The 24,640-nt window shown below is 41.2% G+C and overlaps 1 protein-coding gene across 1 annotated transcript; it reads right to left on the reverse strand.

Annotated features, from left to right (window-relative positions):
* Window positions 1–2,051: 2,051 nt before the first annotated feature.
* kif2c (kinesin family member 2C) lies at window positions 2,052–8,952 on the reverse strand. The gene is made up of 21 exons (XM_080503597.1): window positions 8,833–8,952; window positions 8,621–8,715; window positions 8,024–8,131; window positions 7,551–7,599; window positions 6,687–6,800; window positions 6,480–6,602; window positions 6,168–6,268; window positions 5,965–6,060; window positions 5,808–5,862; window positions 5,385–5,547; window positions 4,966–5,056; window positions 4,767–4,830; window positions 4,256–4,347; window positions 4,025–4,167; window positions 3,610–3,823; window positions 3,382–3,492; window positions 3,218–3,285; window positions 3,036–3,114; window positions 2,879–2,956; window positions 2,695–2,788; window positions 2,052–2,489 (listed from the first exon to the last, which is right to left on the reverse strand). The coding sequence occupies exons 1-21, from the start codon at window positions 8,891–8,893 to the stop codon at window positions 2,428–2,430; spliced, it is 2,061 nt and encodes a 686-aa protein (XP_080359723.1). The 5' UTR covers window positions 8,894–8,952; the 3' UTR covers window positions 2,052–2,427.
* Between the last annotated feature and the right edge of the window lie 15,688 nt (window positions 8,953–24,640).

Here is a 24,640-nt window from a genome sequence, read left to right on the forward strand (position 1 = left end):
TGGGAGAGGAGGAGGAAGTCCCGTGGGGCTAAATACACCACGGTGTCCATCTTGGAGCGCCACCTGCTGCTCGGGAGGCTCAACTTCACCTCCTCCACTGTTACTCTCTTACCATCGCCCCTCATTTGCACAAAATAAGAATAAATATAAAGAATTGAACAAAAACCGAACCAGGCTATATGTAACCATCCCCACCAATAAAAAAAAGCAGAGAAAGCTAACAAAGAAGTTAATAAAAACAGTCAACTCAGTCTGCGGTCAAGCCAGCCGCCTCTAGTTTCTGTTTGGTGACGTGTGCCGCTCCGAGATTTTTATGGTTGCTGTATTGTGAATTTTACAGTAAAGTCTAGGAGCAGGGTCAAACGCTCAGTTTTCGAAATAAAGGACGTTTTGAAATTATATGCTTTTCACGTTTGTAACCCCAGCCCCAGGTTAATAGCTAATAAATAGAGGGGGTGTAGTAGTATGCTGGGTCGGGGCCCGGATTCAATTAGTAAACACCTTATTTTAACCAAATTTTTTTTTTTTCCAAAATGAAAAAAAAGCCAATATATGGAAAAAGAAAAGTAAACAAATAGGATAAAATAAGTTGACTCCAATAAAAGCAGGAGAATAATATCAAATCATCAGCACCCATAAAGGAAACACAGTTTGTTCCACATTAATCAAATATACTCACAGGCACCTAAGCCGTGGTATCCTAGATTTACTCACTCACACATCCACTCCTCCTTCGGGAGAGGGTATGGCCTTCACCGTAAGACAGTGCAGGAGTGAGTGACTCTCTGTCATACCAGTAAATATTGGTGTTGATTCATTTGGGCTATGAAAAGAACAGAATGCTGATATTTTCATACCTATAGGTACTGTGAGCTTGAAATTGAGTGAAATTGAAAAATAAATCATAATTATATTAGAATTAAAACAAATTAAAATGAATTATTCATTCACATGCATGTATGTATGATTGCTGTTGCCCAAGTCATTAATAGTCTTCTGTCCTCTATCACCTGTAATCCATTGATGACAGCTTTATCATAGCGAAAATCTACTTCTCCAATCATCAGTTTTATACAGTATATTTGATAATTTTGTGTCGTTACATACTGGACTCTAACAAGACCCTTCATGCAGCAGCAATTGGATGTTTTAGACACGTTTAATTTTTTTATACAGTGGGTATCGAAAGTTTGGGCACTTTCTTTGGTGGGGGAAGGGTGGAGGGTCTTATCTCAGGTTCACCATTGAGAAGCTTTTCTCTTTTTTTGCTTTTTTCTGTTGTCTTCTGCTCAACTGTTTTTTTCCAGCTCCCAAATCTGAAAAACAAAATTACGTTTGTTGTGTAAAACAAGCCCATCTAACTGATCCAGTAATTTTTCAATTATGAATATCAGCTTGTCTTGTGATTGATGTACTTACTGTGGCTACTCTTTTCCTCTGCCATCTTTCCACCAGGCTCCCACATCATCTCCGCTGAGCGTCATTCGCCTCCTGAGCAGCACAAAGCTCCACCTCTTCAGGTGCCTTCCCACCTGGTGGATGTATGGACAGACTAACCCTTGTCTGTAATGCGAGTGGCCACATCATGTAACCGTCCAATGGTTGGAATCCTTTAAGTTAGTATTTGCGTAAAGTGGACTACTTTGCAATTGCTCTATAAATTAAGTCAAATGTGACAATTTTGACTTTCCCCAAGAATTAAAGCACCATTATTACACTGATTTTAACTCTCACACTCATCTCTTGTAATATAAAACCAAAGGCGAGTACCAACAATGTACAGACACTTATTAGCGATCATAAAATAAACTCATATGCCAGTTTGGTTCAAAAGACATGGGTGGTGTGTGGAATGTAAATGAAGAAGATGCTAGATTACAATGGTCACATTTTATTAATAGTTTATAGACAATCAACATTACACCATGTAAAAGACCAAAACTGAGGTGGAACAAGAAAAAGTCAGTCAGTGGAAGTGCAGAAAGTACAATACTGATCAACGGGAACTTGATCAAAAATCAACAAACATCTCCTGCAACAAACATCTGGGCCACAACTGCAAATTAAAGAAAGACCGCAAATAAGAAGTTAGTGGTGAATAATATAAAACCTCAAACCACTTTTAAATTAGAAGTGTCAACAACATTGTTTTTGTCCAACAAAATAATTCTTAAATTTAAATGGATAGTCCGTTTACCTTCTGAGTTCCAAAGTAAACATTTGATATTGAGATTTATTGACAGAAGCCTCCTGTTTATGAATGGTTTAACACCCTGACTCTCATATCTGCATAAAAAAAAAATAAAAATCACACAATCCCATGCCACTGCTTTATGAGGCTGGTGACTTTTCAAAACGGTAGTGTTCACTTACATTTTATTTACTAAACAAACATAAAACCAAACACAGCGGCTTTCTGGGCTCGCTTCATTGGGGCCTTCTGGCCGTTCGCTCCTGGTCAACAGCAGTTTGCAAAGCCTGAATGGTATCTGAATGACAAAAAACAAAAGTTAAAGCACAGAATTTTGTACGTACTTTTATTTTAAGACAAAATTCAATCCTGCTTTGAAATTCTCCAAGGTTGACGAGACTGGCTGTAAAAGCATGATCGGGAATTTCCCCCCCCCACTGTATTTTAAATTCATAAAATTGCTTCCCGATGAACATGAAAATAAACCAGCAGTTTGTACAAACCCAGTAACTTTTGAGAATAGTCCAGCAGGTCAGGGAGCCCCGTCTCGATGTTGTAAGACGTCTGGTCCATCGCTCTGACAAAGTCATTTGCCCTCTGACGACCAAAAGTTAAAAAAGAATTAATACCGTTAAGAGCAATTGTAGCTTATAAGTTGTAAAAAGAACAAAGTCTGAAGATCGCTACCTTGAGTTCGACATAAACGCTTTCCTCCAGCTCGGCCACCTGTGACACTGCGTCATAAACGCTGGCGTCCACAGATTCCTGCAACACAAAGAAAGTGAATAAATACTATTTGCAATAATAATATGAGACGGTGTGATTTTGGACCAGCCTACTTTACCTCGTCTGAGGAGCTGGAAAGAGGCTCCTGAGCCTTCGCTGCTCCACGCGCTTTGGCACCGCATTCCAGTTCCTTTACTCTGCCAAGTAAAAAAATGTGAGTTGTTTTTTTTTTCCCAATTGAATCAGGCGTTGGATTCACCACAAGACGACGTTTAAAAACAAGCTTCCATCTAGAAGTACCTGTCGGCGTAACGTAGCGTGTTCATGGTGTATTCACACGAAGCCATGCCCGGGGCCACCATGGCGATCTGTGACACAGGAAGGGGACATTTTTATGTTCTAGCATATGTATGCTCTGGTTTGATGCAGATGTGAAAGGAACAGGGGGGGGGGGGTGAACACACCATGCAGGTCCTGGACCTTTCCCCGATGAAGGAATCCCTCAGGACTTTAGTCAAAGTGCTCATCCTGAATGGGATGTGATCACTGTTCATGCCAAGTGAACGGATACACTCCTACAAGAAAAAAAAAGATTCAACACCTTTTTTGACGACCGAGCGTAAAGTGAAACGATTCAGCAGCTTATTCCATGTTCCTTTAGCTGCACATTGGCCACATGAGCCACAGTCTACCTTGAGAGCCAGGAGGCTGCGGTTTATCTCACACGTCTCCACCAAAGTGTTGCGGTCGTTGCCGGTGACGTTGGTGCCGCGCTCGTTGCCGGCCAGATCCACCAGGGAGAACTTCCCGTGCAGTGTGTTGGTGCGATCGCTGCGCCGCAGCACAATCTGGAGGATCGCGTGAGAGCGGGACGAGTTCATGTTGGCTGCGGTTTGGCACGACGTCCTGGGAAGAGGGGTGGACGATTTTAGGCGTTTTTCTTCTCCCGGTTTCTTCATTACATGGAGTGCCTTTTTAAAATGTTATTTTAATCCGGTTACACTTCACATACGTCAGTAAAATACTTTAGAATCAAGCTTTTCACATCTTGTATTAACACTGCCCACCACATGCCTTTTATATTCACCTGTTCAATGTGTCAATTACCTGCAAGCGCTGCCGGCTTGAACCACTTTGATCACATCTTCCACACTGGACACGCTCATCTCCTTAAGCCCCACCACCTGAACCTGCTGGCGATCGTCCTCCAGAACACGGAGCTTGGCTTTCTTATTCAAGAGGTCGAACACCTAAACAAGCGCACGAGTGAAAATTATTCTCGAGTCGTAAAAAAATGTCATGTTTTTTGTGAAAGTTTCCGCGGGAGAGGATTCTCACTTTGCCATTGTAAATCTCAAAGAAGCTGACGTAAACGGAGAGGTCCAGATGAGCAAATTTCCGGTGGCTCAGATGGGTGAAAACATCCTGGGCTGAAGCAGAAACGTGCAGGAATTCATTGATAAACGACCGACTGCTAAAAGACAAAATGATCAATATTGCTTAAGAAGAGGATGCTCCTGGCTACACATCCTCTCATCCAAGTGCAGTTTTTTTTTTTTTGGCATCTTAATCATTTTGATAAGAAACCACACTTAGCAAAGCTATATTTTTGGGTCCCGCTCCCAATTTGCAGCTGGGATGAAAATAAAAATGGGTTCCCATGAGACACAGGGTAAAAATGTGCGGGAAGAGGAGCAGCCAAAGCCAATGAGTCGGAGTTTCAAACAATTATTAATCATATTTTTCACTTGATAAAGTGAAAACACAGACCTGAACACATGAAATAAGGATTTTCATGTTTAAAAGAAAAGTGGAGGAGCAAGAGCATGTATGGATAAATGTGTCTTACCAGCCAAAGCATAGATTCCACAACTGGTTTTCTGCTGCCGGCCATTAAAATCACCTCCCATTGTCTTTGTTATGTATACAAAAAAAACAACACAAACAAAAAGCAGAAAAAACCCCCAAAACATTAGTCGTCTTTTTTTGTAACGTGGAAAATTGTGCACCAGCCCAATTTGATCCCACGGTAGTGAGCAGAGACTAACATGAGTTTTACCACTTCCAGTCTGGCCATATGCAAAACATGTTGCCATACCACCTTCAAAAATGGACTGCACCAAGGGCTTGGCAGTGAATCTAACGCAAAAAAAAAAGAAGTATGCATTAAAACAAACAAACAAACAAAATCTCAACTTGCCAGTAGGATTGTGCAACATTTCAAAAATGCATCAACATGCGAAACGTACACATTTCATGTGTGATGACTTGACGCAATGACAGTTTCAAAGATGAAAGAAAAGCATTTCACATTATTTGGGAGGAAAATATTCCATTTGAAAATAGACGGAGGAGCGTGAGCAAAAAGAGAACCAGAGTTAAAATCAACCAGATGCTTGATGACGTCACACTATATAAGGAAAACTGCAATCGTCAAACTTTCTGAAAGAGTAAGTGATGCAATTACTTGTAGACAAGGTCGTTGGAGGAGGTTTCATCAAATGCGTAGTCAAAGCGGAAGACCTGGTTGTCCAAGTATTTGGTGAGGTCCACCTTCTGCTTGGGCTCGTGGACCAGCAGCTCTCCTCCTCCAGTGACAGACACCACGTCGATCTCCTTCTTATTGATCTCTGACGTACGGAGGAGAACAATGTCCAAGACTTTATTTTCATATCGTTCAGCATGACAGATTTATCACTGAACTCCGTTCCAAAAAGATTGGGACAATGCACGAGATGAACATTGGAGAAATTGTTGGACGACCTTTAAACGATGTGAACTTTTTATTTTTTATAAATGGGCTCAGATTTACAATGAAACACACCTGGATTTCAACACACCGTCCCGACCTTTTTGAAATGAGGTGTGAATACATCCAATCTAAACGTACCTTGTTTATTGAGGGGACGCTTGCGGACACACACGCAAATCCGGTGAGGCTCAACCTGCGAACACTCCAGATGTTAAAATTAGGCAAAACATCCTAAATTACTTCAGGCACAACTGAAAAGAAGAAGAAGAAAAAAAAAAAAACCCATCACGCTCACCGCGTCAGCGACCGATGGGGGATTTATTTCCAGAGTCTCCCTGAACTCTTGAATCATCTCATAAAACTTATAGTTTGGTCGAGAAACCTCCACGTGCTAAAGAAAAAAAACAAGCAGTGCACGTTTCAATAAACTGTGAGCAACAAACTGTGGCCACGAGTTGGAAAAAGAAACACAAAAGGCAAAATGTCCGTGTGCGTCACCTTGGTCCTCTTGGTATGGATTTCAGGAGGCTTCATAACCGAGGAGAGCCGTTTGCCTGTTTTGACTTCCTGCTGGGCCAGGGTCTTCCTCCTGCCTGCTGCTGCGCATTATTCACAACGACTGCTGTTAACGCCATCAATATGCCAACATCTTTTGAAATGTACCTTTTTTCAGACAAACGCCACATCATTAGCATACTCTGCAACACATTGACATTTCTTTCTTCGATAGATCTGTGCTGGCTGAGAAACGGGGATTAGTTTGATGGCAAGAACCATCGATTTGAGAACGATGGAGGATTAGTTACTGACTCCTGCACATAGAGGGAGGAGGCATCAGGTCTGGCTCTTCGTTTTCATTTGCAGGCTCACGCAGCGACGGCGGCAACTGTGTGGGTTTGGCATCGTTCCTCCGACACTGCTGATTGGGAATATCTGGGGAAAAAGAGGGGAAAGTGCAAAGAAAATTTAAAAGAAGTATTCAAAGACGTGTTCAGGTTAGAAAGCATCAGTACCAACCAGAGCTTGAGAGGACGGACGATGAAGGCAGACCAGGACTGACCACTTCCTGTTGCGACTCTTTGGCCAGGTTCTGAAACAAGCAGGTCTGACGCACCTGAGCTCGAGTTGCAGCTGAAAGGAAAACACGGCAACGTCAGCGACCGCACTGCGGCCATACGAATGATCTCTCTCTCGCTCTCTCTCTTTTTTAAAGATAATACACTTCATCCCAAGATGCAGAACAGTCTTCTAAACATTACGAAGATAAACTCCACAACTTTGAGTCAGTTTGGTTGAAAAATGAATATATATGTATATATAAATAGATATATCCAGTTAAAATGATGAATTGGATTCACCAGTGATGGCATTCACATGTTAACTGTAAATTTGTACACACGTTTTATTAAGAATGTGAGGATTAAGGAAGCAGCACGCCAAGAAATTCCCAACACCCAAATGTGTTGATTTATATTTGTGACCTATTGACAATCAATATCTGAAGCAACGATCATTTCAAAGCCAAATGTGACTTGAACACTTGATTTGTTTGTTTTAAAGAATAAGGGGGTGAGAACGTGAAATCACAGGAAATGAAGCTGTGTGGTTGAACGTGAAGGAATGTGGAAAAATGGTGACGGACACAAACGTTGCTTCAAATAGTAAACTGAAGTGAGTTAAGGTCATTTCCAACTGCCACTAAACAACAAAGAGGAAGATTTCCTGCTTTAGTGCGAATCAACCCTTAAAGCGTAGTAACAGGAATTAATTGCCGACCTGACTTTTCACCTGGAGTCACAGCTTTTGGGAGAAAACAAGCAATTAGGTGATGGAGTTGAACAAGGCTGCATCAGAAACGAATGGCTGGCATCATTTCCATACCTGTGGAAGGAGGAGGAATCCGAGATGAGCGCAGCCGAGTCTCGTACTGCTGCGGAGGAGAGCAGAAACTGTCAGTGACTTTACTTGTTCACATCCTTCATGAAGTCAGGCAGGTAAGAGACCGTCACAGGTTCACTTTGTTTTACTGTGTCCTTTAACACTCGTCAGCAGAATGACATTGTTCAGACCAAAGTAAAAATCAAGTAATTCCTTTAAAAAAAAAAAAAAAAAAGAGAATATGATTGAACAAGGCATTTCAAATATACTGCCAGAACAACTCACTGTTCATGAACTTTGACCAATACATCTTTTAAAACTCGAGTGACGTGATTGGAAAAAAACATTTCTAGATAGATTGACGATCTTTGAGATTGAAGATTGAAAGAAACGTCTGTTATTTCAAGTACGGTGGTGACATGGTGGTCCAACGCCCACATTTCACTGAAAAGATAAGGCACCTCTTGACCCCTTACCTTTTCTGGAGGAGGAGCAGGTTGTTCTTTATGAATGGCAGTGTTGAGATTTTCCAAAAGCGAATCCAAAAGCTTTGGATTGAGGCTATATATGTCATCGAGTTCAATCTAAAATAAAACAACCATAAACACACAGGAAGAAATGAGACGAGAGTAACTTACAAATCATATAGCATCTCATTGGCTTGTTGGGTTTCTCTCTGGTAAAAACACTGAGAAATGGCTGTGTTGTATTTGGTGCTATATAAATAAAGTTTAATTGAATTGGGCCAAATCTGGCCTGCCAAACCATCAAAGCTTGTAGAAACTCCAAGCAAAACATTGAGATTGTAGCAATTGCTTAGTTTCGTGACAATAATGACATGAATGTGTTTAACAGCCCTGGTCTGACCAAAACAAACAGGTGACATGTTGATTATTCAGTGTTTTCAGAGCAAGAGAAAAGAAAGAAAACAAGGATAGTTGCAGCACATCTGGTCGAACAGCAAACAACGTGTCGACCGTGACACCAGTTCTATGGATCCGCTGCAAGGCAGAGTGATTGAAGCCTTGTAGAGTAATGAACCGTCTATCTGGTGGATAGATGAGCTGACAAACCTCCTTCATCTGGGTCTGGCTTCCGACGCGCCACTCGACCATGGCGGTGGATTTGACGCAGTCCACAGTCTTGACGGTGGCTCCGTGGATTCGGCCTGGTTTGAACACGAGCAGACGGTGAAGTCAGTGTCACGCCGACCCAGACTGACCGCGGGGCTCCGTAAGGAGGGAATATATATGTATATGTTTATATATATATATCGTCAACTCACCGTCGCTGCGTCGGATTTGCACCGACAGCCCGATGAGGAGTGTGGACATATCGTTCTCCATTTCCTCGAAGTTCGGAAATACGACAAACGAGCGACAACAAGTGGCTGTCGAGCAACTGTTTCGTCTCCGTCGTGGTCCACGTAAAAAAAACCCCGACTGCCCTTTTCCGGAGAATATATTTGTTCACACACAACCGCAGCCTTTAGAACCACTTTTTGTCTTCTTCTATCGACTTTAGCTTCGTGCTCTTCCGCCAAACATTTGAACTGACGTCGTGTTAAACTATTTAAATCTGATTGGTCCAGTGGCAGCTTTTCTTCTTCTATGGTTGTTGTTTTTTTACTTCCTCTAATTTTTACTTAACACCGCCACCTCCTGGTTGTCTTAAAAACGACTAGATTAAAGACGTAGTAGTAATAATAATAATAATAATAATAATAATAATAATAATAATAATAATAAAGCTTTCAGAACACGACTGTGTGAATGCCTTTAGCTTACACACAATAACATGAATGTCAAACGTACAAATACGTAATATACATTGCTTTTAAAGACCTCAACACTTTTCCCTGTGGTTCGGCTGTAGGTGTGCACCAACAATTCAGAGCAGGGGTCTGCAAACCATGGTCCTGGAGCTCCTGAGAGGCTCCCTGTAGCTTTCACAAAACTATATGAATAATATAATATAATATAATATAATATAATATAATATAATATAATATAATATAATATAATATAATATAATATAATATAATATAATAATACACACACACGCACATACACACACACTTTAAATGATTGTTAACCAGAGCCACAATTGTATATTATGGACCTATGACTCAAACAATCCTGATATGGTTTTTCTGCTCTATGTACTAAATAAGACACACACAAAAGCCAGTTTTACCAATAGCATTTTTTTGTTTTGTTTATTAAATGTATCATAAAATCCATTAGCAGTACATTTAGATGAGATCAGACTTTAATATGAAATATGAGAAAACATTTCCAATGAGGACAGATTTTTTGACATTGTGCACATCATCTAAAGCTTCACATTCAGATATGTGTGTGGCTTGAGACCTCCAACCTGAAGGTTGTCTTGTTGTCTGATGCTATCACTGCCATGTCCATATCCTGTTTATTACCCTCCCGTTTAGCTTATTGCATGTTATCCATGTGGCGAGAGGAATCCTGTGTTTGTCCACATGCTGGCTCTTTTCCCACACCCGCTGCAAATCAGGCACAACAGTTCAGTCCCCCATGACATCAACAATCAGGGACAGCTGGAGAATGACCCATTATGCAGTTCAGCCTTGCCTTCAGTGTGGGAGGCTTTTCCCATTTTCCCTCTTTTCTTCGGTGCCCCCTCGAGCCTCCCCACTATGTGCCCACACCCTCTCAGCCTCCCCCAAGCCTCCCGACTATACACAAGCCGGACTTATGTATACACATTCCCTGCGAGTGAACGCTGACACATGACAAATCAAAGGTCTAATAAACAGCTTGTGCTGAACAATTTTCCCCCCCACAGCCAAAAGGATGAAAAATAAACAAATCCCGGTCGGTTGGCTGTCCAGGCCATTTGGTAGGTCTGTCTGTGGATGACTGGGTGGCCCAGGGCTGCTTGGTGTGAGGCCTGGGATGGAGCCACAACTGTTTCCTGTGGGCAGCCCAACCCCCAGAACCTCCCCACAACTGGCTTGGTGGGTGGTATTCCCCTCCTCCGACTTTTCCTCGCTTCCCCCAAACTCTTACACCCTCCTCACCCCCCCCCCTTCCATTGCTCTCTTCCTCCTCCTCTCAGTCAGCCACTCCGTCTGTTCTCACAGCCTTATTTGTGCGCTCAACACGCTGTGGCATTGAGGTAACTGAGTAAACTCAGCGTAATTTCAAACTCCTGGCTCCTGCTTTAGAAAAGATAACTTCACTTTATGTGTTCTTGGTCATGTCTTTGACTCGAGTCTGACTTAGTGAGACAACAGAACAGACTGGTTTATTACAACATCATTTAAGACAGGGCACAATTAACACATTGACTTTAGCAGGTCTTTAAGTAGTTTCAGGTCCTGCAATTTAGGAAAGTTGAAGTATGAGCTGACACAGCATGTTGATGGCAGCAAGACATTCAAGGTGTGCAAATTGAATTGCTAGCTGAGACGTTTTAACCCAACAAATGTGTATTGATAACTTTAATTGAGCAGTTTTGACCCTAAAACTTGCTTAAACATGCAGCATTTCAGCTCAAAGTGAATCCTTACAACTGATAAAAGCGACATTCATGATTTCATCTCAAAGACAAGTCAACGTGTTCATCACCTTGGCACAGTTTAGCCTCATTCTACAACTACTTACGTTTACAACACAAGGTGGTGTTTTGAGCCACTTAAAAAGTAACGTGTGGAATTTTTAACCTGTAGTTTATGTGGTCCACACTTTACTTACACATCTTTTTTTTTTAAGAAACAGAATTGTCATGCCAGTTTTTAAATGTATATGTAGGTTTTTGTAGTTGTTATTCAGTTACAATTTACCAGGCCTTGCTTTTAAAAGAGATCAATTAAATCTCAAGGCTGATCAAATAAAGAAAAAAGTACTTAAAGCTTATAAAAGTTTTTATAACAGTGTAATTTTGTCCATCAACATCAACAAAAAACATAATGACAAGATGCTGTCAAAACCTGTGCGCGCGCGCGCGCGTGTGTGTGTGTGTGTGTGTGTGTGTGTGTGTGTGTGTGTGTGTGTGTGTGTGTGTGTGTGTACCTCAAGTCTGAGCATGTTTCCATTGGCCCTCATCTTGTCACAGCTTCTTACACAAAGTGTGGAACACAAATGCCACAAAACATTGAACTCCATCTGTCCTGACGTTCAATATAATCTTCTAGCGTGAACCAACAACAGTCATTTGTCACATGTGTGATTTAACTTGAGGGATTTATATATTTTTATGCATCTTTCTTAAAAATGTACAAACAAGGCCACTGAATGCTTTCTACTAGCAGCTGAGGGTGAGCTAGGGGCTTCAGGGAGGGACTTCCCTCAAACAAACTCTGCACGTGGGTGCATAAACCGCTCTGTGACTCATTTCATTGTTGACGCTGATAAGGCTTCAAAGTGTCGCTGCGGCAAATTGGAAATTGAGCTTTCCTAGCGCAGCCTCTCTCAGCTGACACTACCTACACTGGGGCTGTGCACGTGTTGATATTGCAGTCATGGAAAAGAAGCTGCAGCACCGCGCGGAGCTGCTTCCACAGACTGGATAGCTGGTAAATGGTGGTGGTTGATTTGAGGAAGGAGGGGTCTTGTATCTGTTGGCCCTGAGTTTTACTGCCCCCCCCCTTCTTTCTTTCTTTCTTTTTTTTTGTTTCATCTGTCCAAATGCATATTTTCTCAGTGTAAAGAAAATTGGCAGAGGCCACGGCTCTGTTCCCCTATACAGACTAAATAAACACACATGCATACAGTACGTGAGCCGAGCACACTCACAAACCACCCAGGACGGTTGACAGACAAGGGGAAAAAGCAGTGAGGGGAACAAAAGAGAAGAGAAAAGGAAAGTGCAGGAGAGGTGCACAAACCAGTCAAACCATTATGCTCTTCATCTTAGCCTCAATGTAGCATTGATGTGAATAAATATGCTCCAATTATTGACACATCATGTACGATATATATACATTAGATAAATGGATCAAGGGTTCTGTCTTTTACAACTATGGGAAACTATGTTATTGGGCTCAGTTTACAAAGATTTATCACTTCATAATGAAACTTGTGAATGGCAGTGAATGGCAGACAATATTTAATTATTTTAAAATCAAAACAGTCTCAATACTACTACTACGACTGTTAATGATAACAATAACAATGATAAGTAACATCTTAAACGTAAACATCCAAGTTGGAGGTGTTGTTGTATTACATACAACGGCCACCAGAGGACACTATAGCTACAAACACAAATAGCATGCAGTCAATGACAGCTGACTGCGAGCCTGGACATAAAAAGCACCATCAATACTCATGAGCCAATGTCAGAACAGAACTTTCTTCTTTTAAGTGTGTTTCTCTGTAGCACAAGTAGGATTTATAGTTTCTTCGCTGAACTTAGTGTGCGTCCATAGAGCTTCAGGAGGGATTTAGAGCTTCTCTGGCCAACTAAGCAAATACCGAGTGCGCCTGGAACATTCACTCATTAAAACATATTAGTATTCTTGGCATGTGGAGATCCACTGAAACATGCCAGTGACCCATTTTGGTTCCTGGCCCATCATTTTAGAAGGCTTGCCATGTAGTCTCAGCTCACTCCTCAACCACATCATTTCAAGCTTTGCAATAGTTCATTTAACAGTTTATTCACCTTTTAGCTCTGCCAGTGGCCGTCCTGACTTTTGCCAGCTGGAAAAAAATCTTTTTTCTTCAACTGTAATTTTATTTATTGGCTTAGTTTGTGTTGCAAAGAGTGAGCAGAGAACAGTAGTAAAACAAGGATGTCTACAACAAGCCACACCTTAACCCCACTCACCAATTCAGGCTCCTTGTCACACAAACCAAGATAATTAGAGTCACAGAGGACTGACCTTTTGTTGATTTGCTCATAATAAAAGTTACACGTAAAACATCCATCTTCTATATAACTTTGCTATACTAGTATACTGCCTTCCAAAAACTAACAAAATGAGTCACTGATAACTACACACATTATCGTATATTATTGTATTGTGTTAAGCTGTCTTAGTAATTGATTCACTAATGATCAATGAACCCAGCTCCTGATACAAGCTAATGGTAGCATCACATATAGTGTCACCTTTTTCTACTTCCTGCCAGGCAGCCTGGGGTAAACAGGAGTTTGGTGAAATAGTATTACAGCTGGTCTACAGTGGAAACAACTACAATGTTAAATCTAATTAAACTTAACAGATTATCACAGCGATATTAGTTTTTGTTATTCATGCCTTACTAAACTCTTGAAGTCAGAAGTCGTGGTGTTACAGTTAAGTTATAAGTTATTCAACACACTGTTTGAGATGCCAGACAAAAAAACAAAATAACAACATAAAACATTGGCACAAGTTTGTGTCCTGCTTTTGGTGTACATTCTGGAAACATATGACAACGTAGACCATGCAGATGTGTCCTAAATTATAGCAGCAGTGGCAGCCTGGTGAAGGAAGTTGTTGACGTTTATGTCGGGATGATGGTTCCAGATGTAATGCGTCACCTCTGTCGGTGTTGGGAAAGTTCAGTTTCTACATGAACTACTTCACAAATTTGAAAATGAACTACTTCAGTTCATAGTTCATAATTCAATTCCAAAAATGAACTCGTCCATGGTTCTTTTTTTTTTTTTTCCACAATATATTGCTGCGAGCTATTACCCTCAGAATATTGGCATTCCCCTCTTGTTGCCACCCATTCAGTCACACTCGTAGCCAGCTGCAGCTTCCCACCCCGACAGTAGATTCTCAAAAACATGAGAGAAAAAAAACCCCATGCTGCTTGAAGGGTCTTTTTAAATGAGGAATTATTAAAACAAAACAAATGGACAGTAGTCCTTCGGGTGCAAAGGACAATACACCAGGCAGGTTCTACAAACAAATTACAGCTCAAAATAGTAAAACCCTCCAGGAGACCATCGTGAACTGCAGTACACTGTTAACGACAAAGTCCTGAAGATGTGTCGACATAATTATTGTACGAACACAAACACAATCTGAGGTAGGAACCAGGCGGAGGAACCAATGCTTCACATGTTGATGACGCCTGCGGCGGTGCGACTCTGTAGTGGCTACGGCTGCCCGATTGGGTGCCCCCCCCCCCCCCCCCCCCCAACATGTTAAGGCCTGTTTACAGTGTGCTTTAGCCAGGTTTTCCACTGGAAGGCTCTGGAAATCTGGCAACCTTCTTCAACAATATTAAACTGTGAGAGCGCCGTTCACAAATGCCAGAATGAGAGCCGTTCACAGTGACGTTCATCGGGCAGAAATACAGCATGTTCAGTTCATGTTCGCCCCAAAATATGAACGACTTTATGAACTCGTTCAGGCCCAACACTGACCCGTCATCAAAAATAATCGGAGCATCTTTTGGCTTGAGATCCAAGTGCAACAAGAACGAGCACTCGGTAGAGCGCACACCTTCGCCAATGCCACATTTGTCACCATGGAAACCAATGGTTATTTGATCCACCACACCAGTCCTTCCATCATTTGTCATGGTCGTTTCAATTGCTTCATGTCGTTGCAATGTTGAGGTTAAATGAAGATGTTCTGTTGGTTCCTATTCTTTTTTGTGACTTGAACGTTAGAGCTGGTTGTGGCATGTGGTGGTGGGGGGGGGGGGGGGGGGGGTCAGGTGTACTCTCTGTGTGTGTGTGTGTGTGTGTGTGTGTGTGTGTGTGTGTGGGGGGTAAATATGTTCCCTCTCCAGGAGCTATTTCGCTCCCCAAATCTAAAGGATTGGTCCTTGAATGATGACAAATCATCCCTGAAGAGTTCCTGCAATTTGGGTGAGTAGTTTTTGCAAGAAATTGGTCAAAAGTCATATGTACAAACTAATAGATAACCTAGAACGGGCACTCGGTAGAGCGCAGACCTTCGCCAATGCAACATTTGTTTGCGAAACCAAGTTAGCATTGCCAGCATGATTGACGTCAGCTGATATCAGTGCTAACTAGGTAGGTGAGGTAGCTACATCACTGTGTGCGACGCTAAAGGGGAGCATCTCCATGGCAAAATATGCTGATCTTTAATCTCCTCCATGAGGTGCCTCTCATCCACTTTGAATGGGAATTTGTTTTTGTAGTTTTGGAGGATTTATTCGGAAATGGTTTGCTGTTACTGTCCCAAAATCTAACTGATTGGTCCTTGGATGATGACAAACCATCCCTGACAATTTCATGCAATTTGGCTGAGACGTTTTTGCGAAAATTTGGTCAAATACTTACATACATAGATACATACATACATACATACATACACACATACATACGTACATACAAACCAATAAATAAATAAATGAATATATGCAGAGGAAAACATAACCTTCTCTGCTAAATTTCGTTGGCGAAGGAAATAAAAAAATATCTGCTGCCGAAAACAACCTTTTGCCCCACCGTTCGTTGGTGAAGGTATCCATACAAATCCATACGTTGAAGTTTTTTTTTAAATATGTTTCAGAATCCTCTGAATCATCAGCATATATCAGCGCCTCTATCTTTTATGCCTGAAGTTGTTTTAGTGTCACCAACTGAATGAGCATGCATGTATTTTGATTGTGGATGGCAACCAGAGGACTCAGAGTAAACCCACGCAGGCATATGAAGAACATACAATCTTGTACAAAGGCATCGGCCTGCGACTCATCCAGTGACACTTTGGAGACGGGTGAGCCCACAGAGAGGAAGCGACGTGATCCAATCTGATACATGGGGATGAAATATAATCAAGCTTGATACACTCTGTTACAAACAAAATGTATGACCGTGATCAACACAAATGACTCAAGACATTAAAATGAACAACAAGAAGCAATTTGTGATGAAGGTCACGCAGGACTCGGGAGGTGAGACATGTGACATGCGGCAGTCTGAGCCCTTTGCGTGAAAGTCGCCGCCACAGGTGGGTGTGAATGTGACTGATCTTGAGACTGCAGAAGTCGTGAATGTTTTTGAAGTTTCTTCGCCGTTTTGTTAAAGTGAGAAAGACTAAAAAGGTTGTCAACCATCACCGCACCAGCTAAGGTACAGTGACTGAAAACAATGTTTCTGAAGGGCGTTTCCCCTACCTGTTGATGAAAGTGTCATCAGAGAGCCTGACATGTTGCTCTTTATGTGCAAAACATTGTTCTCCAAGACCAGAATTCAGTGAAGCACCGGTGCTTTAACAGTCTCATATTGTACCGTTTTTCAACAATTCCACACAGGAGTCAGAGGTCCAACAACATTGTTTTCAATGTGTATTTCTCCAAACCCAGCCTTGATCCTGAATAGTCTAATGTTCCCTCTGGTGAGCTATCCTGAGAACAGGCTGTTTCTGTATCTCTTCCTTTAAATGCTAATGAGCTGTGTGTGTGTCGACGCCTACTCCGTGTCTGTTTTGTGGTCGCGCTTGTGAAAAGAAAAAACTTTAATTTTGGAGGATCAAAGAGAGCATTCCAATGCCAGAAGGACTGGCTATTTCCCCATGTGATGTCATGAAGGGAAAATCACTCCTGGCTTCGCCTGTACGAACACATATTTGTTGAAAGAGCAAGTAAGTGGGCTGGCCTTATACACAAGCTAGGGACATATTATACTATATGAATTTCGCGTAATATGCGACTTTGAAAATGAGCCTTTTATGTGTGCATCAGGAACCGATCCTCTTGCGCCTCACACATGCGTTATGTCACAGTGTGCAACTCCTGGTTCCTCTGTCTCTCCATTTGTTCGGTAACTGGTCCACTGGGCCGCTCTGTCACTCACAATTTCCGTGTTGGCCTTCATCAGTTTTCACTTCAAACTACAGAGAGCCAAGCATGTTACCTCACAGCCGACATCAAGAAAGCCAAATAAGGTTTTCTGCTTAAACACGTAACGTAAACCTGTCAGCTGAAACTTATCCGGCATCTGAAACACAGTTTTCCTCATGCCTGTGAAATTAACCCATAAATTCTATTCTTGAATTCAATCAGTTTCTTTATACGAACCGTTAAAGATTGAAATACACCAGGCCTGCGTTCGACCTCTTTCAGGGAACACCAGTGAAAACCACAAACCATGAATAGCGCAGAGAAGTGTCAGTGTGCTTTTGAAATTAATCCTTAAAACCCACCCGCCTTTCTTTTTTCCCCCTTCTTTTTTTTTATGGGGACTCTCGAGCGCAGTCATATGTTTGCTTGTGTAGTGTGGGGTGCAACATGTGGACCCCGAAGTTTTCAAAGAAAAACTACACCTACACCCACAGTTTTACAGGCCTCTCTAAAACCACAGTGGTAGGATGCACTTAAGATTTTTTCCTTCACATTAAGTCTGACAGTTTGAAAGAATTGCAAAGAAATTAATGATAAGGCTGCATGTGCTGCAGTGGTTTGCACTTCCATCTCACAGGAAACTGTCTCCGGTTCGATGCCTGGCTCTGTGTTTCGCCTTTTTTTCTTAAATTACAACTTTAGCAAAAGGATTCCTATTATCGTTGCTTTTGGAAAGTCTTGATGTTGTTTAAAAGAAAGAAGAAAAAACAAAACACACTACGGGCCTCTTTTTGTGTGTGTGTGTGTTTTTACTGCAAAGCACTTTGTGCAACATGTGTTCTGAAAAGTGCTATATAAACAATAATAATAATAACAACAATAATAATAATGATGATGATGATAATAATGATAATAATAATAATAATAATAATAATAATACAAATAATAATAAAAATATAATACAACACAAAAAATAAAATAAAATCTAATAAAATAAAAATAATAATAGTTATTATTATTATTGTAAGTAAAGTGATATAAAGGATTAATTAATGCATATCGAGAAATCTGACAGTTTGATGAATTAAGTGCCAAATATTTCTAATATTTATATTGACTGATAAGCGAGGCAGGATTATTTGTATTTTATTTGTTTGTAAAAACACAATAATCCCACTGCTCACATGGTAACCCAAAATGCACGTGCAAGAATAGTGACATTAATGTTTTTATTGGACTTGTATTGTTATGATTTCTGAAATGCTACAACTGGTTCCCCCTCCAAGAAACAAACAAACAAACAAACAAACAAACAAACAAACAAACAAACAAACAAACAAACAAACAAGAGAATTACTTTGATACTGAAATGCTTTTGTGAATGATGAAAAGTGCGATCTTCCTCAGTAAGAAAAGCAGCAACACCCTATGTTTGCGACAAAGAGAAGATTATAATTAGCATGAGCACAAAAAACTTTGATGGTCTTCTTTATTAGAAAAAGGAAACAGAAAATAAAGAAACCCACATCTCCTGCCACACGGTGAGTTCTTACGTGTGGTTTTAGAAACACCACAACAAATTTTGGTTGATCATCAAAGGAGTCAGCAACATCAACAACAAAAGACTGAAGGCAGTAATCTTGGTTTTTACCACTTTTATCTCACAGTCACACAGTCTTTTGAAAATGCCGAGAGAAAAGTTATTGATACATACTATTACTGTTTCAATGCAAATATAGCTGTGATCTTTTAACCTTTTGTTCTAAGGCGATCATTTATTCTTAATTTTACTTCATTTAACTAAACAATTTATTTTTTATTACTGACTGCTGGATTTACTTATATAAACTGGAGCTCACATACTTAACTCCTTCAGCACTATAACAATTAACCTACACTTGTAGTGTTAGTTTTATTGTTCGTACGGGCAAATGTGTTAATGCCATTGTTTGCCTTTTTCCGCTGCATCGACAATGATTTGGCACAACCCGAGACAAACGGTATTGAAAAACCACGATCATGCATGGTGTCAATTATAGTTTATATCCCCGTTTGCTGAACTTTCTGTGGAGTAAGGGTTTGCCTTATTGCTCCCCAGCCTGCCCCAGTCCTCCTCCTCCTCCTCCTCCTCCTCCTCCTCTTCCTCCTCCTCCTCTTCTCCTCTTCACCACATGAAATGGCTGTCTGTGCCAGCCTAGCGCTGAGCCTTCATTAGCTTTTACTACCCCACTTGGATGTGTTTAGCTTTGCTCTCTTTTTCTCCCTCTGTGTGTGTGTGTGTGTGTGCGTGCCTCACTCTCTGTATGTGTCTGTGTCTGCATATGTTTAATTACCAGCCCCCGCGCAATCCCTTTGGAGTACCCTCAATACCATGCCACCATATCATTACACTGTGGCTGCAATTTAAACTTCAGTCACACATGCACTCACACCAGCATACCCTGGCTGGCCTGCAAATTGTAAAGAGGAGACAGTGGGGCAACTGTGGAGAGCAGCTCTGGCTCCTTTATTCCCCTCCAAGATGGAGTTTTCAACTGGAAACGCACACAGACAAAGGAAGTGATGTCGGGAGAAAGAAAGGGAACATGAAAAAAAAACCAAAAAACAAACCCCCCCCCCCCCCAAACAAAAATTGCAACCCTGCAAAGCAATACAGCGTCGTGACGGATCCACAACTACGTCTGGTGTTGAAACTGTTATTGTTTGAACCAAACAAACCACTTATAAACACAAGGCCTCTGCCTTACGAGGCTCATATTTAGGCCCTTCTGTAAACAGCGAAGCACAGAATGAATCAATTAAAAGGGCATTACGCTGGTTCCTGTTTATTTAAAACATGTTTACACTATATGGGCCCTCCCGCCTGTCTGCATGATTGCCTGGAACTTTGTGCTCCTCCTCGCCTCCTCCTCCTCCTCCTCCTCCTCCTCCTCCTCCTCCTCCTGCCAGCCCCTCGACAGGCCCGATCATGGCCAAGTATACCACACACACACACACACACACACACACACACACAACACACACACACACACACACACACACACACACACACACACACACACACACACACACCACACACACACACACACACACACGCATAGATTACAAACACATTTGTTATGTTGGAGAGCGTTTTCAGTAAATATTGATCTCGTTCTTCCGCTGTTTCTTCAAGACGTGATTAGAAGATCTCAGTCGGAGCAACGATCTCGTTCAGCATGCAATCACAGTGCAGGGACACGTATAAATACACGCACAACTCAACCCTTCAAGGAGTGATGTGTTTCAGAGAGCGCGCTCAGAGTGGTGAGTCCCCGAGTCAATTGATGTGTTTTTCTGTATTTATACAAAGAAACGGCAGAAACATTCCGGAGGAATGTTTGTGGGAACTTTCAAACAATAAAAACAAAAGACACAAATGGCTTTTTTGATAGTAAGTTGAAGAAGAGTAGTGATCAAAGTTATACATCACTACAACCATTTTAGGATCGCTACCCCCCCCCCCCCCCCCCCCCCCCCCCTTACCCTCAATAACCTTTACCCTGAAAAACATCAGGGTATCACCAGCAGATTCCCTTTAATAATGTCCATAGGACCAATCTCACTCCACGTAGACGACATGTTATGAAATGAATAAACGATCCATCTTGCAGCCTTTGCAATCTGAATTCTCCAGGTACTTTTCATTCACATGATGTGGGAGTGTCCTCCAGTTGAGCAGGTCTGGACTAATGTGGCCTCTCAACTACTATCAAACTTAACATGTGTAAGTATCCCAGTGACTGTCCCACTTCTACTACTGAATGATTTATCTGGGCTGAGTCCGTCAGGGGCTGCGAGGCGATTAATACTTGCTGGCGTCACGGCTGCTCGAAAGTCGGTTGCGTTGCGGTGGAAGCCTCCCCACGCTCCTGCTCTCTCACACCGCATTATCGCTTTCTTAGATGTTGTATTCATGGAGATGTCAACTCGTAGAATTCTGGCACACCTTGTGTTTGTTTTCCTTCTTTCTGGTTTTGTTTTTCAGTTGATGTTTGGGTTTATGTTCTTGGTTCCTGTAGGCCTAAGCAATGTTGCAGGTCAGGGATTTTATTAAATGCACGCTTGAGAAGGACACTATTGTAAAAACTGGAGGTTTTGTTCGAGCTCCTGAGGGGAATTGAGGGAATTGACGAGGCTGGTTCCTACATGCTCCAGCAATATGTACTTGTTTTCACCATGTGCTGCTCAACCTAAGATAATAATTATTATTATTATTATGTTTTTTTTGTTTTGTTCGTTTTTTTTGTTTTGTTTTTGTTATGTAATAACATAATAAACTATTCTTTGGCTTTTGGTTGAGATCATGCAAACTCCTTGCAGGAAGGCCCAGAGCACAGGAACCAATCAATGTCTTCTTTCTGTTGTCTTCCTGCGTGCAAACCACCTGATAACAAACCACCTACATTAGGATCAGAGTTACTTATGTGTATATTACAATGTTTCCAAAATGACTATATTATTTAAAAAAAAATCTCTCTTTTATATCATTATGAAAACGGAATGACAGAAGGACCAAGATCATATAAATATCTTGTAACTACGCTGTCTATGGATACCAAAACCTGGTAATTAGTAGAATTTTCAAACAAATCCAGCATTTGATGAAGCATTACAGTGAGAATAATTGCAGACATTGAAATCTGTATTGACCTCACATGAATTACTCTACAAATAAAATCTTTATCCATTGGAGGATAAATGGATAAATAAAGCTGGTGGCAGCAAGTGAAGCTAAATGTACACAGCAATTTGAGGGGCGGATGCTTCAGCTGTCAAATAAAGCACCTTGTCTATTGCGTCGTGGCCAATAGTTGATATGTACTGCTGGTGAGGCGACAAAAAGTTTCTTTCTTTGTTTATGTTGACTAGTCATTTATACTTTTGTGACTTTGCATTGGCTCCATGTCCTTGCAAAAATGTTACACAATCTCTCTAGTTCCAAGATCTATTGGTCCGATCAATTTGTGATTGTAAACAGTGTGATTGTGTCATTAGCCATGTGATGTAGCTGTGTAAGGTGTCTGCCTTTGGCCTCTTGTCCTTGTGACCTTAATATTAAACACGAGAAATTTGAAGATATATTGTACATTTTGGTAAGAAAAAAGGAGACTAATTCATTATTGGTATTGTGTCGTCCTCGTATTCCCTGAGGTCAGACGGTTTAGCTTTGCAGAAAGACTTTAAATGGGCCTGCCAGTATCTGTTTACTTGTTCAAATCCAACAGCGCTCCTCGGCTGATATGAATGTTGCCTCTCAAACAACACAGAGCCGTCTTTTGTCATATTTTCTTGACTGTAGCAGAGTTATTATTCTGTCGTTATTCTATGCAGACAAAGCAGCGCTGTGGATGTGAAGGCAAACAATCACAGTTCCCCAGATTTGTGTGGTATGTCACCCCGAAGTCTGCTTTCTCGCTGGCTTTACAGCTAATTCCCCCATTCTTCTCTGCCGCGCTTAGTGCAAAAGCAGAAACACATACACCGCCACCCCCTGCTTCACACTGACACGCATGCCAGTGCATGTTTTTACGCACACACGCACTTTTCTTTACTAATCAGCCCTATTGAATTCCAGCAACAATGGGCGCTCATCCTTAGGCCACCCAAGCAGTGCGCACGCGCGCACGCACACACACACACACACACCCTTGCATGCCGACAGCGGCATCACCAGATCATGAGTTCTGTCTTTTGTTCCTCCATTGTGCTCGTTCCTCCTCCATTGATCTCACCTCCACACGCAGGTCAGGAGTTGGTACTGAGGGTTCGTGTTATCTGCTGCTATCAGCCGCTATCTGGGCCACACACTGCACACACACACACACAGGAGGGAGAAAAAGGAGCTCCTTCCCCTCTTACATACTGCTGACACCGAGCGTTGGTTTTCCTCACAAGAGGCAAAGAAATACAAACTCTGTCTCAGAGTATTGAATTCTTGTTTTGGCTTAAAGCCATAACCTTTCACCTTTCCTTCCAGACTGCGACCCTAAATCTGTGTGCAATCTGCAGTTCTAGAAAGTACTGGAAGAAAATATGGCATGAACAACAAATTAAATGTTGTAATTTGATATGTTCTATGATATCAAATGAGTGATTTGGTGATTTCCTCAAAAGAATCTATTGGGTTATACACGGATGTGATAAACACTGTCTGACACACCCCTAAAACGCTTTTTAATCCTTAGAGTGTTGTAGTGAACGTCCCAAATTAACGTTTTCCAGCTGAGGAGTCATTGAACATTACCATCCTTTGTAGGACTGTATTTAATCAGGGAAAAATAAACTTTAAAGTCTCTTCAAAAACTCTGGTCACAGTTTATGGAATCGCCCACATTTTAAAATAGAGCTTAACACTGGATTATTGACTGTGATGTACTGGCAACTTATCCAGGGCGTAACCGGTCATTGTTATCTCAGCTCCATCACCATGAACTAAATAAAGCAATATAGTAGATGATGGATGAATTTACTGTATATGGATCAATGGATCACATGTTGACTTCACTTTAATTCAAGTCAAATCACTCAAGATAAAAGTCATCATGTAACATAAATTGAAGTAATGTGCTGCAATGAACACAGCATAATGTTGAAATGACATAATTAGCTCAACTTATGTCAACTAAACTTGATTATATTCATCACAAAATTATGTGATGTAACATTCTGCAAAGCAAAATAACAAAACTCCATAACTCCAAACCACATAGTACAACAATAATCCATTAAACCCCACAACTCCACTTATAATCAAATGATTTAAACCATACACTATATTGTTCGCCCCTCCAATGCTTTGTCCAACTGGAGGTCACCAAGGGACAAACACAGACACACACATTCACACCCGTTGTCAGCTTGAGATGCGAGTTAATGTAATAATCATATCTTTTGGTTCCTTGCCATACATGTGCATTTTAATAACCAGTTCTGCACAGGTTTCAACATGGAAGTTTCAGGAAGTTATAGTGTTAACGGACATCAAATCACAATCTATGATACAAACACTCAAATCAGTATTTCACTGGGAGCGATTGATGCTTACATGAATTGGAAAGCTATCATTTTTTTACAATCTGCACAGTGCTGGTTCTTTTTGCATCACTCTTGTTTTGAGGACATAAATCTGTCAAATTTGCCTCCCGTTGGTAGAATCGATTGGTAATTCTATCTTTCACAAATGATGACCTGAAATCTTCAAGGATGAAGGAAAAATCATAAAACATTGATCAGTCAATGAATGTATTATGGCTAAATGTTTGATAAGTTCTCTTGTGATTTCAAAAAGTACATCCAAACAGAGAGTTGTAT

This window comes from Blennius ocellaris (assembly GCF_963422515.1).
Source record: "Blennius ocellaris genome assembly, chromosome: 10".
NCBI lineage: Eukaryota > Metazoa > Chordata > Actinopteri > Blenniiformes > Blenniidae > Blennius > Blennius ocellaris.

Excerpts from the sequence above, each read along its gene's own strand:
- kif2c (XM_080503597.1), bottom strand. The coding sequence starts at position 8,893 with ATGGAGAACGATATGTCCACACTCCTCATCGGGCTGTCGGTGCAAATC. Across the intron at positions 6,061-6,167 it reads TCCATACCAAGAGGACCAAG|CACGTGGAGGTTTCTCGACC; the intron begins GTGACGCACACG and ends TTTTTTCTTTAG. Across the intron at positions 4,168-4,255 it reads TTGAGATTTACAATGGCAAA|GTGTTCGACCTCTTGAATAA; the intron begins GTGAGAATCCTC and ends GCGCTTGTTTAG.